Raw genomic sequence first — 13,098 nt, 5'->3', positions numbered from 1 at the left:
CCATTTTTCGCTCTCGCTTGGGGTTACCCCCGCCACCGAAGTCATGCATCTGTAACGTTTGGCTGTTTTAAAGTGTTGGAAGGGGTGGAAAGGGGGGAGGTTTTGCTGGTAGGAGAACCGTGCTTAGCGCTTGGCTCCCGATAACGTTAGCTCTCCTCTCCTTGTCGCTGCCTGTCGTTTCAGGTTTGGCGAACGGCATGGACAGTCATCCCGTCTGCGGCTCAGCGGAGAAGCGGAGTCACCACTGGAGAAGTTACAAGTTGATAATCGACCCGGCGCTTAAGAAGGGATCTCACAAACTGTATCGCTACGATGGACAGACTTTCAGCATGCCCGTAAGTGCCGCATTTGACGCGGCGGAGCGGCTACAATAGTAACCGAGTAGCCGACCTCCATGATAGGTTACAATGTGGCTGTGCTGGCCGTGGGTTTGTCACGGGCACGTTCAGCATCTTGAACACGGTGCCCGGAGGTGTTCGTGTTGATTCACCGACGCAGGACAACTTTGCAACAAGTTAGTAGCGTGTGGAGCTGTGAATGGATAACGGCATTGTGTGTGTGTCTCCCCCCTCTTCTCCCACAGAACCCCGGGATACCACCGGTGGACATCGTCCGAGACCCCAGGATCGGTCGTCTGTGGACTAAGTACAAAGAGACGGACCTGCCGGTGCCAAAATTTAAGGTATCCACTCTGGCTTGAAGATCGATGCCACACTTTTCCTTGCGGATACGGGGTGCTGTCAAAAGTTGCAGACACACCCCCCTCTCACTCATCCCCGGGATGCGAAGTGAAAATGTGCCTGTCGGTGACCAAAATAATACGCTCTGCTCTGATGCATGTCTGCTTTTACGGACTCGACCGAGTGCATCAACGCGATCTTTGAAACTTCTCCTAGCAGTTGTTATCTCAGCTGTCAGAAATGACCCTCCACACACGCGGTGCAACATTAACTCCTGTCATTCTTCTTCCAGATCGATGAGTGTTACATCGGCCCCGTGCCTCCAAAGGAGGTGACTTTCGCCAGGCTCAACGACAATATCAGGGAAGGATTTCTTACCGACATGTGCAAAAAATTCGGAGAAATCGAGGAGGTCGAGATCCTGTACAATCCGAAGAACAAAAAGCACCTGGGGATAGCCAAAGTTGTTTTCGAGAGCGTGAAAGCCGCCAAAGTGGCCGTGCAGTCGCTTCACAACACGTCTGTTATGGGAAACATCATCCACGTGGAGCTGGACCCGAAAGGTAAACAAGAGCTTAAGTTTGCTTAAAAAAAATCAGAATCATATGTGTTATAAGAGTCGGGAGCACAGAAATATGACAAGCCGAGTGTTACCTTTAGAGTGACAGCGTTCACGTGTGCATATTTACGTGCGTTGCCTGGTTACGTGGATAATTGAATTCATTCATTGAATATAAGCCTGCTCCCACAAGCCCAGAGCTGACGGTGCTGTGCACTCCCACTGTGCATAATTTCAGACCTGCAAACAAACACAAGCCAATCTGTCCGAGTCCTCTGTACTTTAAATTGTTTGCATTTAACTTAAAACTAAGAAAAGAAGTTAGTTTTTCTGTTATTAACACTGTTTGAATTCCAAGTCCATGCATGTTCTGTCTTGTTATTTTTTTTACTGATGCAAAACTGCAGCTTGAACGCATCGTAACATACCACTTTAGCAGTTTTGCTTATTATTTAATGTTATAAATACTGGCAAATATTTTGATTCACAGCTTGCACTGTTTTCATTGTCCTAGTAATGTCTTTATGTTAAAGTATTACCCCAAATTGATGGATTTTTTTTCCCTAAGTGTGATTGATGTCTTTTTAAGAAGTGCAGTTAGGGTTTGCTTTTTTGATCAATATGCTAAAGGAATGCATGCTTTTTTAAATTAAAATATGCTGATCAGTGGTATTTATCCCAGAACATAATGATGCTTTTGCAGATACAAATAATAATGCATCATATTAGTTTGCAAACCCCCCTCCATAAGCACAAGTTGTTGCTTTAAAATGTTTAGCTTGGAGTTCAGCTACTGGAGAATAATCACTGTCACTTAAATGATGCCCGATGAAGTCTGTTGGCTTTGTAAACCTGGCATCAGACCCAGACATGTTTACTGTTCTGCAGGTGAGAATCGCCTGAGGTACTTCCAGCTCCTGATGAATGGCAGCTACACTCCACGCACGCTGCCTGTTGGTGGAGAGGAGGCCAGAGAAGTTTCCCCTCGAAGCCTGGCAGAAGCCTTACTGGTAAAAAAACAAAAAGAAATAAAGCTTAGGTTGTGCAGTTAAGAGTAAAATAGTAATTCAGTAGTAGTTTTGTGCTAGTTTGTTGAAGGTCAGTTTGGAGGAACTGTTGCACACTCTTGTGTAGATGCTTTATTGTGCTTTGTAGAAATGGTTCAAGATACACCTGAGCAGGAACTTAACTGAAAGTCAGGCAAACCTGTGGCTTTGTATCTTGAGATGTCCTCACACTGCTGTGCCACCAGCTTGCTATTTTGATTTTAAAAAATCTTACTTGCTTTAGTTGTTTGAGAAACTGATTTAAAGAATCTTCTCGAACCTAAAGATGTTCTCAAGAAAATGCCCAAATTAGAATTCGCCTCTAACAATTTCATATTTGTGTCCTCTAAGGCTTGCGAGCCCATCCGCAGGTTATCAGAGAGCAGCGTGTCTGCTGGGGGAGGAACATTGCCGCCCAGCAGTTCCTCCACCCCCCTGACCCTGGAGACCGGCTACTCCAGCCTAAGACAGGATACGCCACAATCCCAGGGAACCCCTCATACCCCGCGTCAGGCTGGTACGCCTTTCTCTCAGGACTCTAGTTATTCCAGTCGGCAGTCCACGCCTGCCTACCAATCTAGCCGTCCTGAGAGCTCCGGAGGTTACAAATCTCGCCGACACGAGAGTAAATTTCAGGATGCGTACAACCGGAGACCGGAGAGGCCTCAGTATCGCAGCAACATGTATCGAAGTACGCCTGAGCAGCCTCCTTTCAAACAGCACCAGCTCACACCACCTGAACCTCCACCTTCCACCACTTCTTTCAACTACACAGCGCCTCCCCCCGCTACACCCAACTTCAAGTCCGCCTTCTCACCCTACCAGCCCCCTTTGCCCCCTGCGTTCCCTCCAACAGAGCCAGCTTTCCATCACCCAGCCCAAAGGGAGGGTGAATACCTCCGACCGCCAGAGCCGCCCCTGACGGCTGCTGTTGACTTTTTGCCCGCCAAGGAGCGACCAGAGACTCCTCCAATCCCGGAGCCTCCGCCACCAGAGCCCGCTCCTCATCCAACCACCCCTCCTCCTCAAACACCAGAGCACTGCCCTTCACCCGGTTCCCCCATTCTGGATCCAGAGAGGAACAGCCTGGATTCTCGCATTGAGATGCTGCTCAAGGAGAAAAGGACAAAACTGCTGCCGTTCCTGGACGAGCGGGACTCGGACAACGAGGTGCGAATGGAGGGAAGTCCGATTTCCTCCTCGTCCTCGCAGCTATCCCCGATCCCTCCTTACACAGGTGGCTCTCAAGGTGGTCAGCAAAATTCCCGTCCCTCCAGCACAGGTTTGGAGGACATCAGCCCCACGCCACTGCCGGACTCGGAAGATGAAGAGCCAATTCCCGGGACTGCCTCACTGATCAAGAGAATCAGCTCTCCTGTCCACGAGAAAGAGAAAGAAGGATCTTTTGGAGGCCACTCTCCCGCTGAGAAAATGGACACGGTAAAGCAAATATTTATTTTCTTAATTCCCTGATATTTGTGTCCAAATAGTGCCATATTTACCTCCATGCTTGTCACATTTGACAAGAAACGGCGCACAGGTGCTGCTTCAATTACCTCTCATTAATGGCACTGATTAAGTTGATGGAAGCGCGGTGCTGATGTTTACGCACAGCTGTGAATGACAGTTACACAGAGGACGCAGGAAGTCGGGTCTAGTTTCAGTGTGCGGCGGTAGTAGTAAACCTTCCCTTTTGTTTCATTCTTTTTCTTCTTCTGCTTTGTAAAGGAAATTCCGGTTTCACAGCAAACCGTGCTTTAAAAAAAAAAATAGGGGCCATACCAAAAAGGTGTTTGCTCCTCCAGTTTACCACTGGCATTTTTCTTTCTTTATTTTTCTGCAAATGAAAAATGAAGAATAAAGCACCTGTAACCTTCTGAGGAAGCGTGTTTGTTTGCCTCATGTGCGCACACGCACTCCTTGTCAGGCGCAGATAAAAGAGTTGCAGCAAGTTATGAATGAAAAAGCTTTCGGTGCAGCCTTACAAATGCCTTCGCATTCATGGGAAGACAAACCACCTCTCTTTGTTTTAAAGTCGCAGTAGCACCGTCTGGCCTGTCAGGTTGCGTTTCAACACAGCGTGCTGCGAGGAAGAATAACAGCCTCTCTGCTGTTGGGGAATTGAACACTCTTGTTTCCTCTTTCTAACACTCGCAGCACACGCTCACATGGACGAAAAGCACGGTTTGGCTGTTGGCCCCTTTCAGCACGCCACATTTCCTGGTTTAGCTGAGCCTGACAGTCAGGATTGGCCGAGGCGTCTCTGTTCTCATATTTCAAGTTATCGCAAAGCAAACAGTACAAACAGGTCATTTGGGTAACAACGCCACTCCCATGCTGAGCTTTCCCTGCTCGGTTTCATTTCTGCAGCAGCTGAGACTTATGAAATAAAACAGAACAGATGAGAGTTCAGTGCTCAGATGTTTTTCAGAGTATTGCATTTGTGTTTTGCACTGCGGCGCTTTAGTTCGGTGCCTAAGCAAACATCTCGGTTTGGTAACACGCTGATCGAAGACTCGGGTCGGCTGTGTTTGACTGTGACTGAACTTTGAACTCAGACCAGGTGTAGAATCATTTAGTGCTCTTATTTTGAAGGTGCTGTGAGTCCAAGATAATATTTGGTACAGTCTGAAGTTTTCCTGTAGCACATCAGTGAGGGCAATAAAAGAGAGTTGGCACTGAATGCCTACTGAGATTTGTAGGGTTTCCTTTTTTAAATGTTGACAAATGTAACATTACAAAACCAGTGTTTTTGTTGTTGTTGTTTGTTCATTTGTTTTGTTTTTTAAAGTGGTGTATCCCAAGAAATCATCCCTTTACTATCATTATGTTTTATTCAAACATCTCAAACATTTCCACACAATGCCCAGCGCTGTTTATATTTAAGGGGCTGCCACATTTCTCAAGTCGAGGTATATTCATTTTGCTTTGGTTTGTTTTTTTTGTTTTTTTTTTTAGTCTGATAGTTTGACCTCATTTTAAGGTCTTCATAAGAAAATAACATTTACTCAGGTATCAGGTGAAAAAGGGCAGGTGATTGCACAGATTTGTTCAGTCCTGACAGGCTGTCCTGTCTCCACACAGGGTCAACAGTCATCGGGAGAGGATATGGAAATCTCAGACGATGAGATGCCCGGGACTCCGATCACAAGCGGAGAGTGTGGCAAAGGCATCGTCGTGAACTCTGCCGTGTCCCCGATGCAGACCATGGCCATGCATCCTTCCAGCTACCACCCCCTGTCCCACCAAGCCGGCTTTGCCATCGCGCATCACCCCCTGGCCCCTCACCTGGCCGCCCATACCGGAGTGCCTCACCCCATGCTGCCGCCCATGGGTCCCTACCCTCCGATGCCGGTGGTGCCTATGGATCTGATGAGCTGCTTCCGGTGGGAGCAGTGGAGCACGATTCCGATGTCCTTCCAGATGCAGCAGCAGATGCTGAGTCGCATGGCTCAGACCAGAGGGCCCTATCCCTATCCACATTTTATGGACAATGGCGCTTCCGGACCTTTCGGGGGACCCTATGCACCTCTTTCCATGGGTGCTACACCTGCAGGCAGCACAGGGGCACCTGGACAACAATGGCAGCATCCCAGTTTACCAAAGTTCAACCCCACCGTTCCTCCTCCTGGATATGAGACTAAAAAAGAAGATCCCCACAAGGCCACTGTTGATGGCGTGCTCCTGGTCATTGTCAAAGAGCTGAAGGCCATCATGAAGCGCGACCTGAACCGCAAAATGGTGGAGGTTGTGGCTTTTAGGGCCTTCGATGACTGGTGGGATAAGAAGGAACGTTCTGCTAAGGTAAGCTATCAAGAGCTCCAGCGGGAAAATCTGCATGTACTGACTGCTTATTGTACTAGTTTTGAATTACGATCAGTTAAATAGTGAAATAAAATTAGATCCATAGGATATGAATTAATTATACGTACCAGAGGCCACAGACTGCAGTGACATTAATGTTGGATCACGTGATGCGTTTCAAGATTATTAAGGAGAGTAATAAAAAGGCACGTTTGCAGCTGATTTTCCTGTTTGTGGTCCGGCGTGCTTACACAACGAGGAGATTTGCATTAATACGAGATATTATTTTGACAAGCGTCATAATGAATTCATCTGATGTGGTAATGAATTGTTATGAATGCAAGAACAGCTGAAGAGGTCACGCGTTTCATCTTGTAAATTAATTATTTTTTTGTTGTTTAAAATCACTTAATTCATTTGCATTTTTGTGCCTGATTGGATAAAACAAACAATCAGAGGATGAAGAAGTAATTTAAAATCCCTTTTCTTTGATCACTGAGGAAATCTGACTGAGCTACTTTTTGCTGTTCGTGGTAATGAGAAACACAGGGTTTCATTTAGTTGACGTCTTTCTTTCCAAGGCATCTTTGACTCCAGTAAAGGGCGCAGAAGGGAAAGAAGAAGAGAGACCTAAACCCAAAGAGACGATTGGTTCAAGTCTCCTTGAGAACTGGAACAAGGGTGAGGGGCTGGGCTACGAGGGTATGGGCCTAGGAATCGGGTTGCGAGGGGCCATCCGCTTACCCTCCTTCAAGGTATCATGATTTCTAAATTTTATTTACTGAACTGTAGAAGGAAGCATCATATGCACCAGGTGTTTAAAATGGTGCATGTCGTGCTCAGGTCAAACGGAAGGACCCTCCTGAGGCCGCAGCTGCAGGCGACAACAAACGAGCCCGACCCTCCACGCCTGTGGACGACGAACTGGAGGACGAAGGTAACCCTCCACCGTTTACACTCTCACTCGGTCCTCCATGCGTGCAGTTCTCTTTCAAAACCCAATTTATCTTTTGGTAATTTTCTGTCAGACCGGGAACGAGACCCAGCTGAGCTCCCCTCAGATGATTCCAAACTGGATGGCGACGGCACGTCGGCAAAGAGACGCCACTCTCGACCGCTTGAGCTGGACAGTGAGGGAGAGGAGGAGGTGGACACCTCAGGGAAGGAAGAGTCGCTGTCTGACAGGGAGGAAGAACCTGTTAAAATGGAGGTTGCGGAGAGGCTGTCGCTTGGCAAAGTAAGTCGCCTCCAAAATGAAAGGGGGGGGGGAAAAGCAGCAAGTGTACAGAAATTTTGTGTGTATCATAAACCTTTTCGTTCTGATTTCTTCCAGGAGAGTGGTGATGAGGAGGGCGAAGGTGAAGATGAGGGAGACTTATCCAGTGAAAGCTCCTCTTCAGATTCGTCTGATGATGGTACTTCAGATATTTGACAGAAACAGCTGGTTGGCTTTATTTATTTGAATGCGTTTCCAGTAGTTATTCATTTGTTTTTGCCTCTTTTCTTACAGAAGCTGAGAGTTCGTCTTCTTCCAAGGCCAGCTCAGACTCCTCGTCAGAAAGCTCTGACTCCTCTGGCTACGGGTTAAGCTCGGAAGAGGAAGACGACGATGAGGAAGAAAGGGAGGCAGCAGAAGATGCGGAGGTTGACGGCAAAGATGCCGCGACCTCCTCATCTACTTCATCCTCTACATCTTCATCTTCGGAGGACGAGGAGGAAGAAACAGAAGCTAAGCCTCCGAGCTCTCCTGCAGTACCGCTCCCAGAGGTCAAGGAGGAGCAGATACGCAGACCTCCTAGTCCTGAGGAGCCGTCAGCAGAGGACCTGAAGCCACCGTCACCTCAACACATCCCTGGTAAATGTTTGCTCCCATTTCTGTAGTCTAGCGTGCATCACTTCAACAAAAAGCATTTCTAATTTTTAAAATGATGCTGTCAGAGGTTAAATGAAAATTAGAGAAGGGGGAAAAAAAAACTGTTTCTTGTCTTTCAGTCCAAGAGCGAGACATCAGTGACAGCCACATTCCTGCAGTGAAGTCTGAACATCAGGAGATTGTAGCAAATCTTCGGCCACCCACTCCCACAGGCGTCCTGTTTGACAGTGACCAGGAGACAAAAGCAAAAGGTAAAGCAGAGCCTGAAGATGTAGCCAGCACCCCTGGTCGATTAGCTTCCTCCCAATTAGATTCAAGCATGGGTCTCCCCAAATCGGCCTCCGCATCTGTAATGCACCTCCCTCTCCCTCCTCCCTCTCCGGCAATAGAAGGCCGATCCCTTCTCCATCCGCCTCCAGGCCCCCTGCCCGACTTCCCTCAGCGGCCCCGGCTCCCAACAGATGAGGATATCCCCCGCACGCCTGGCAGGGACCTCATGGAGCGTGCCCGAAGTCTGGGTAAATCCCAGAGCACCGACACAGTGCCCAACACACCAGGCAGTGATGCTCCGCTCACGGGCAGCAGTCTGTTGCTTAGTTCCCCTCACATCCCTGGTAGTCCTTTCTCCTACCCTGCTCAGTCCCCTGTCCTTAGCGCTGGAGTGCCCCGTACTCCAGGAAGGGACTTAACATTCGCCCCTGTCTTCCCTGACCCTGCAGCAATTAATAGGAAAGTGTCCTTGGAGAGCTTGGATGATAGACCAGTTTTTAAGGAGCCGCACATCAGCGCTGTGCCAGGCCAGGTCCTGGCAGCCGGCACAGAGCACTCAGTCAGCATCCCTGAAGATCTACCTACTGGTCTCTCTCTAGATGTCCCTGTGCCGTCCGATGTCACGCCGTTGAAGAAGAAACCTGGACGACCCAGAAGCAAAAAGCTGCCAGCGGCTTCTGCGGCTGAGGAGTCTTTGGAGCTCTCATCCGAGTCCATCCATCTGCCTGATGAAGCACATCTCGAAGCTCTCTCTGTACAGACGATCTGTGCACAGTCCCCCAAGCACTCGAGCCTGGACTTCCGGGAAGGAGAAGTGGAGCCTCAGACGGTGTTACCTGATGAAGACAACTTCCTGACCTACAAAGACGAGGCACCCACTGTGGTCTCAAAGCCGGCACGAAGGGCGCGGCGGCCCTGGGATGAGATCCTGCTGGGAAGCCTGTCTCCTGTCACCACGCCTCCACGGCCATACTTCACCCGACGCTCTGATTTTGAGGAGATGACCATCCTGTATGACATCTGGAACGAAGGCATAGACGAGGAGGACATACGGCTTCTGCAGATCACCTACGACAAGATGCTCCAGCAGGACAACGGTAACGACTGGCTCAACGACACGCTCTGGGTCAACCATCCTCATATCCTTTCATTCTCAAAAGTCGATGCTCAAGTCTCTAATTTATATCACAGAGAGAAACAACATAAAAGTTCTTATTAAAGGTTTTTTTCTTTCTTTTTTTGTAAATGAAATTGTATTGCACTGTATTTTGAACAGCAGCACCCTCTGGTGGTGAAAAAGAGGAAGTTGGCAAATTTTGAGTCAGGGTTCAAGGATTTTTCTGGCTTTCTGGAATAATTTTCAAGGTGTTTTTAGTCCCTTCCTTGACTTCCCTGCACCTACCAGCATCCCTGGAGTGAAGAAAAAGAGGCGAGATGACGGAATGAGGGATCATGCGACGGGCTGCGCGCGAAGCGAGGGATACTACAAGATCGACAAGAAGGACAAGATCAAGTACCTTCAGAGCACGCGGCTGCAGTCGGAGGAGCCGCCGGTTGACACACAGGTGGGCAGGACGTGTGGATTGTGATGGTGTGTGTAACAAAAACTTGCTGTGGGTGAACACGTTTAGCTTCTCTCTGTCTCTGCAGGGCATGAGTATTCCTGCGCAGGTCCACGCCTCAACCAGAGCTGGCTCGGAGCGGCGTTCGGAGCAGCGGCGCTTGCTGTCCTCTTTTGCGTGTGACAGCGACCTGCTCAAGTTCAACCAGCTGAAGGTAAATATTATGCAGGAGAACCTGTGCAGAGGTTGCCTTACTCTACAGTTTTTACCAGCAGACACTTTAAAATGTTATCAAACTTCCTGTGACACCCAAGTGTTTGTCTGTTTCAGTTCCGTAAGAAGAAGATCAGATTCTGCAAATCACACATCCACGATTGGGGTCTGTTCGCCATGGAGCCCATCGCTGCTGATGAAATGGTGATCGAATATGTGGGACAGAACATCAGACAGGTGAGAGGCAGACAGCTGGTTTGTGTAATGTGGGTTTTCTTTCTGCATGTATGTAAACAGTTTTTTGTTTTTAACCTACTTTTATGTGACTCACATGTGTCTGATTAACCTACAGTATAGAAATAGTGCATCATGAGGAATTTCAGTACCACTGAAAGTAACCTTTCCTCAGGTTAGTCCAGGTAACCAACAATTGTGACTTGACAGAAGCCAGAGGGTTAGGTTGTTAAGCTCTTCACCAGTGGTTCTAAGGAGTGAAGCTGTTAATATGTTCACGGGGTGTCAGCAGATATCTGCAGTATTAACATACCATCTAATGATTGACATTCTTGTCTGGCAGGTGATCGCGGACATGAGGGAGAAACGCTATGAAGAAGAGGGCATCGGCAGCAGCTACATGTTCCGTGTCGACCACGACACCATCATAGACGCCACGAAGTGTGGCAACTTTGCTCGTTTCATCAATCACAGCTGCAATGTAAGGCAACATCTGCATGGGGAAAAAGGTTTAGCAGCATGAATATAAAAAAGAAAATTTGTTCTTATGCCCTTCTTTGTTTCCCCCCCTCTCCTCCCTCTTGCAGCCTAACTGTTATGCGAAGGTCATCACTGTGGAGTCTCAAAAGAAGATCGTGATCTACTCCAGGCAGCCAATCAACGTTAACGAGGAGATCACGTACGACTACAAGTTCCCCATCGAGGACGAGAAGATCCCCTGTTTGTGTGGGGCAGAGAACTGTCGGGGAACGCTGAATTAACGTCAAGTCGAGGTCAGAAAGAAAGGTCTCCCCCAGCTTCTCTCTAAGCTCGCCCCAAACTCGGCGCAAACTCCGTGCTTGAAATCTCGGATCAGGAGGAACTGAAGAAGGAACGCTTGTTTGGGAGTGAGGAGAAGAAAACCGGCAAGTCACCCGGACAGAGTTCAGCTACCTGTCTGGCCCTCTTCACATATTTAACTCTAGATTGTTTACGAATTATGGTGCTCTTAACATACAAATTAAAAAAAAAAAAAATGAAGAAGAAGAAAACTTCTAGTTTTTTATGTGCAAACACTTGACTTGCGGGTGCAGCGTTTCCTCCCCTCCTCTCAACATCGGACAGTATTTCAGCGTGGCTGCTTCTACGCCTGGCTCGTACAAGTTTTACACCTTTTGTTTTTTTCTTCTTCCTTTTTTCTCATTTGTCTCGTAAGCTTTACCCACACCACACGTGGTAAATAGAAACAACACAGACTCTCATGTTCAGCTGCTCACTAACACTGTTAAGACGCACAAGCCCACCAGGTAAACGCCACCCTCTTCCCCACTTGTGGGAAGAGAGGCGGATGGCAGACGGTGCCGTTTCCACGCGGGTGGTTTTCCTGGACGTGAATCAAACTAATGAAACAAAAGGAAAAAAAATCAAGCTTACCATTGCAAAATCTGGAATATCCAACCATCTCCTGCTCTCACCAGCCAGCGACGGATCATGCTGCTTCCTCTTAGTTTATGCAAAAAAATGCTAATTAAGATGTTCAAACTTTGTATTGATGATATTCCAGTGTTTTGCGGTTTCGTTTAGGTTCTCTTCTTACTTCAAAGACACTATATTCGTGTGTGAATGTGTTTGTTATCGTGTCCGGATAGAGCGCGAGACTGTGAGTGCACTGACACCCCCCCCCCCCCCTCCCTTCCGTGGGCCGCAGCATGGAAAAAGCCAACCAATCATGCAGAGCAAGAAAGACTAAAGATTAATCAAGTCCTGTCTACTTCCAGAGCAAGTGAAGGTACAAGTTTTCAGCTGTGGAGAGAGTAGTTAGTTCTCATTTTAAGTGCCATATGAATGCGTTACTGTCTTTGTTTAACCCGAGGAATCCAGAGATGCGTTAACATGGATGTGCACAGAAATGCTTCCTGTTTTTGGCTGATGGAGGATTTTTCTTTTCCTTTTTCTATCTGGGTTCACCGTCTCGTGTTTGTGTGCTCACAGATTTCTGTCCTCGTTATACTACCAGTGTTTAATGTTCCCCGCGAGGCAGAAGAGAGCCGATTCTTTCTTTATAAACTCATCGCAATGAAAAAGACAAACTTGTGAATGCACTCGGGGCTCGCACTTATGCGTCCCCCCCCCCGCCCCCTTTTTCACCCACTCAGTCCTCCCGCTAAGACCAAGTCTAACATTTTGCTTTTCATTCAGTTAAATTGAAAATGGAGATTTTTTTTTTCCACCAGTGATGTTCATATTGTAAATGATGACTTGTACAGAAGATCTAATGCTTTTTTTATATACATCTTCACAACTTTTAAAATGCATCTTTCTCTCTCTCTTTGTTTTTCACAAAAGACTGAGTATTTAAAAAGACAAACAAACGTATTTTCAGGGATCTGTAAAAGAAATCTGATGGTTTAAAAGGTTGTTTATTTAAAGAAAAAAAAAAAAGGTCCACTGTGTACAGGACGAGTCTCCACCTCCCTTTAGAAAGATTGTTTCTTGTAGAAACGTCTTCATTTTTCTGCCCATTTGCTTTGTAATCCTAATATGTGTAAATAGTGTAACTGTGAATACTATATAAATAAATATATATATATATAAATATATATATATTTTTGTTCCCTGGGATTTGCTACATAAACACAGCTCAGACATCTATCAGAATTAGATGAGCTGGTAGCAGGAAATTCAGCTTGTGTCAAGCTTTGGGTTTTTTTTTTTTTTTTTAATTTTCTGTTGTAAATTCTATGAAAAGTTTGCGGTGTGGAGAAAAGAAAGGTGCAGAATCGGCATGAGAAGAGGACTGATGTGTCAGCCTGTTTCTCCTGTCTATTTATTATACAACAAATGTATGAAAAAGGAAGAAAAAATGGAAATAAAGCAT

The 13,098-nt window shown here is 47.0% G+C and overlaps 1 protein-coding gene across 3 annotated transcripts in view; it reads left to right on the top strand.

The window, feature by feature from the left end:
• setd1ba (SET domain containing 1B, histone lysine methyltransferase a) overlaps positions 1–13,098 on the top strand; it is a 15,466-nt gene extending 2,368 nt beyond the window's left edge. For 2 of the 3 annotated variants that reach the window (XM_080876558.1, XM_080876557.1), the window contains exons 2-18: positions 184–335; positions 584–682; positions 973–1,243; positions 2,128–2,249; positions 2,637–3,725; positions 5,370–6,089; positions 6,671–6,844; positions 6,933–7,026; positions 7,118–7,326; positions 7,423–7,504; positions 7,600–7,944; positions 8,082–9,371; positions 9,631–9,797; positions 9,883–10,008; positions 10,125–10,244; positions 10,585–10,722; positions 10,829–13,098. In XM_080876558.1, coding sequence (XP_080732684.1) covers positions 198–335; positions 584–682; positions 973–1,243; positions 2,128–2,249; positions 2,637–3,725; positions 5,370–6,089; positions 6,671–6,844; positions 6,933–7,026; positions 7,118–7,326; positions 7,423–7,504; positions 7,600–7,944; positions 8,082–9,371; positions 9,631–9,797; positions 9,883–10,008; positions 10,125–10,244; positions 10,585–10,722; positions 10,829–11,002 — 5,358 coding nt within the window. In that variant the 5' untranslated portion in view covers positions 184–197 and the 3' untranslated portion in view covers positions 11,003–13,098. The remainder of the gene's footprint in view (positions 1–183; positions 336–583; positions 683–972; positions 1,244–2,127; positions 2,250–2,636; positions 3,726–5,369; positions 6,090–6,670; positions 6,845–6,932; positions 7,027–7,117; positions 7,327–7,422; positions 7,505–7,599; positions 7,945–8,081; positions 9,372–9,630; positions 9,798–9,882; positions 10,009–10,124; positions 10,245–10,584; positions 10,723–10,828) is intronic. The other variant, XM_080876559.1, reaches the window with a different exon arrangement.

Source organism: Rhamphochromis sp. 'chilingali' (genome assembly GCF_963969265.1).
Source record: "Rhamphochromis sp. 'chilingali' genome assembly, chromosome: 2".
Classification (NCBI taxonomy): Eukaryota; Metazoa; Chordata; class Actinopteri; order Cichliformes; family Cichlidae; genus Rhamphochromis; species Rhamphochromis sp. 'chilingali'.
Note: the sequence above shows the minus strand (reverse complement) of the source record. Positions and strands in the feature narration are given on the sequence as shown.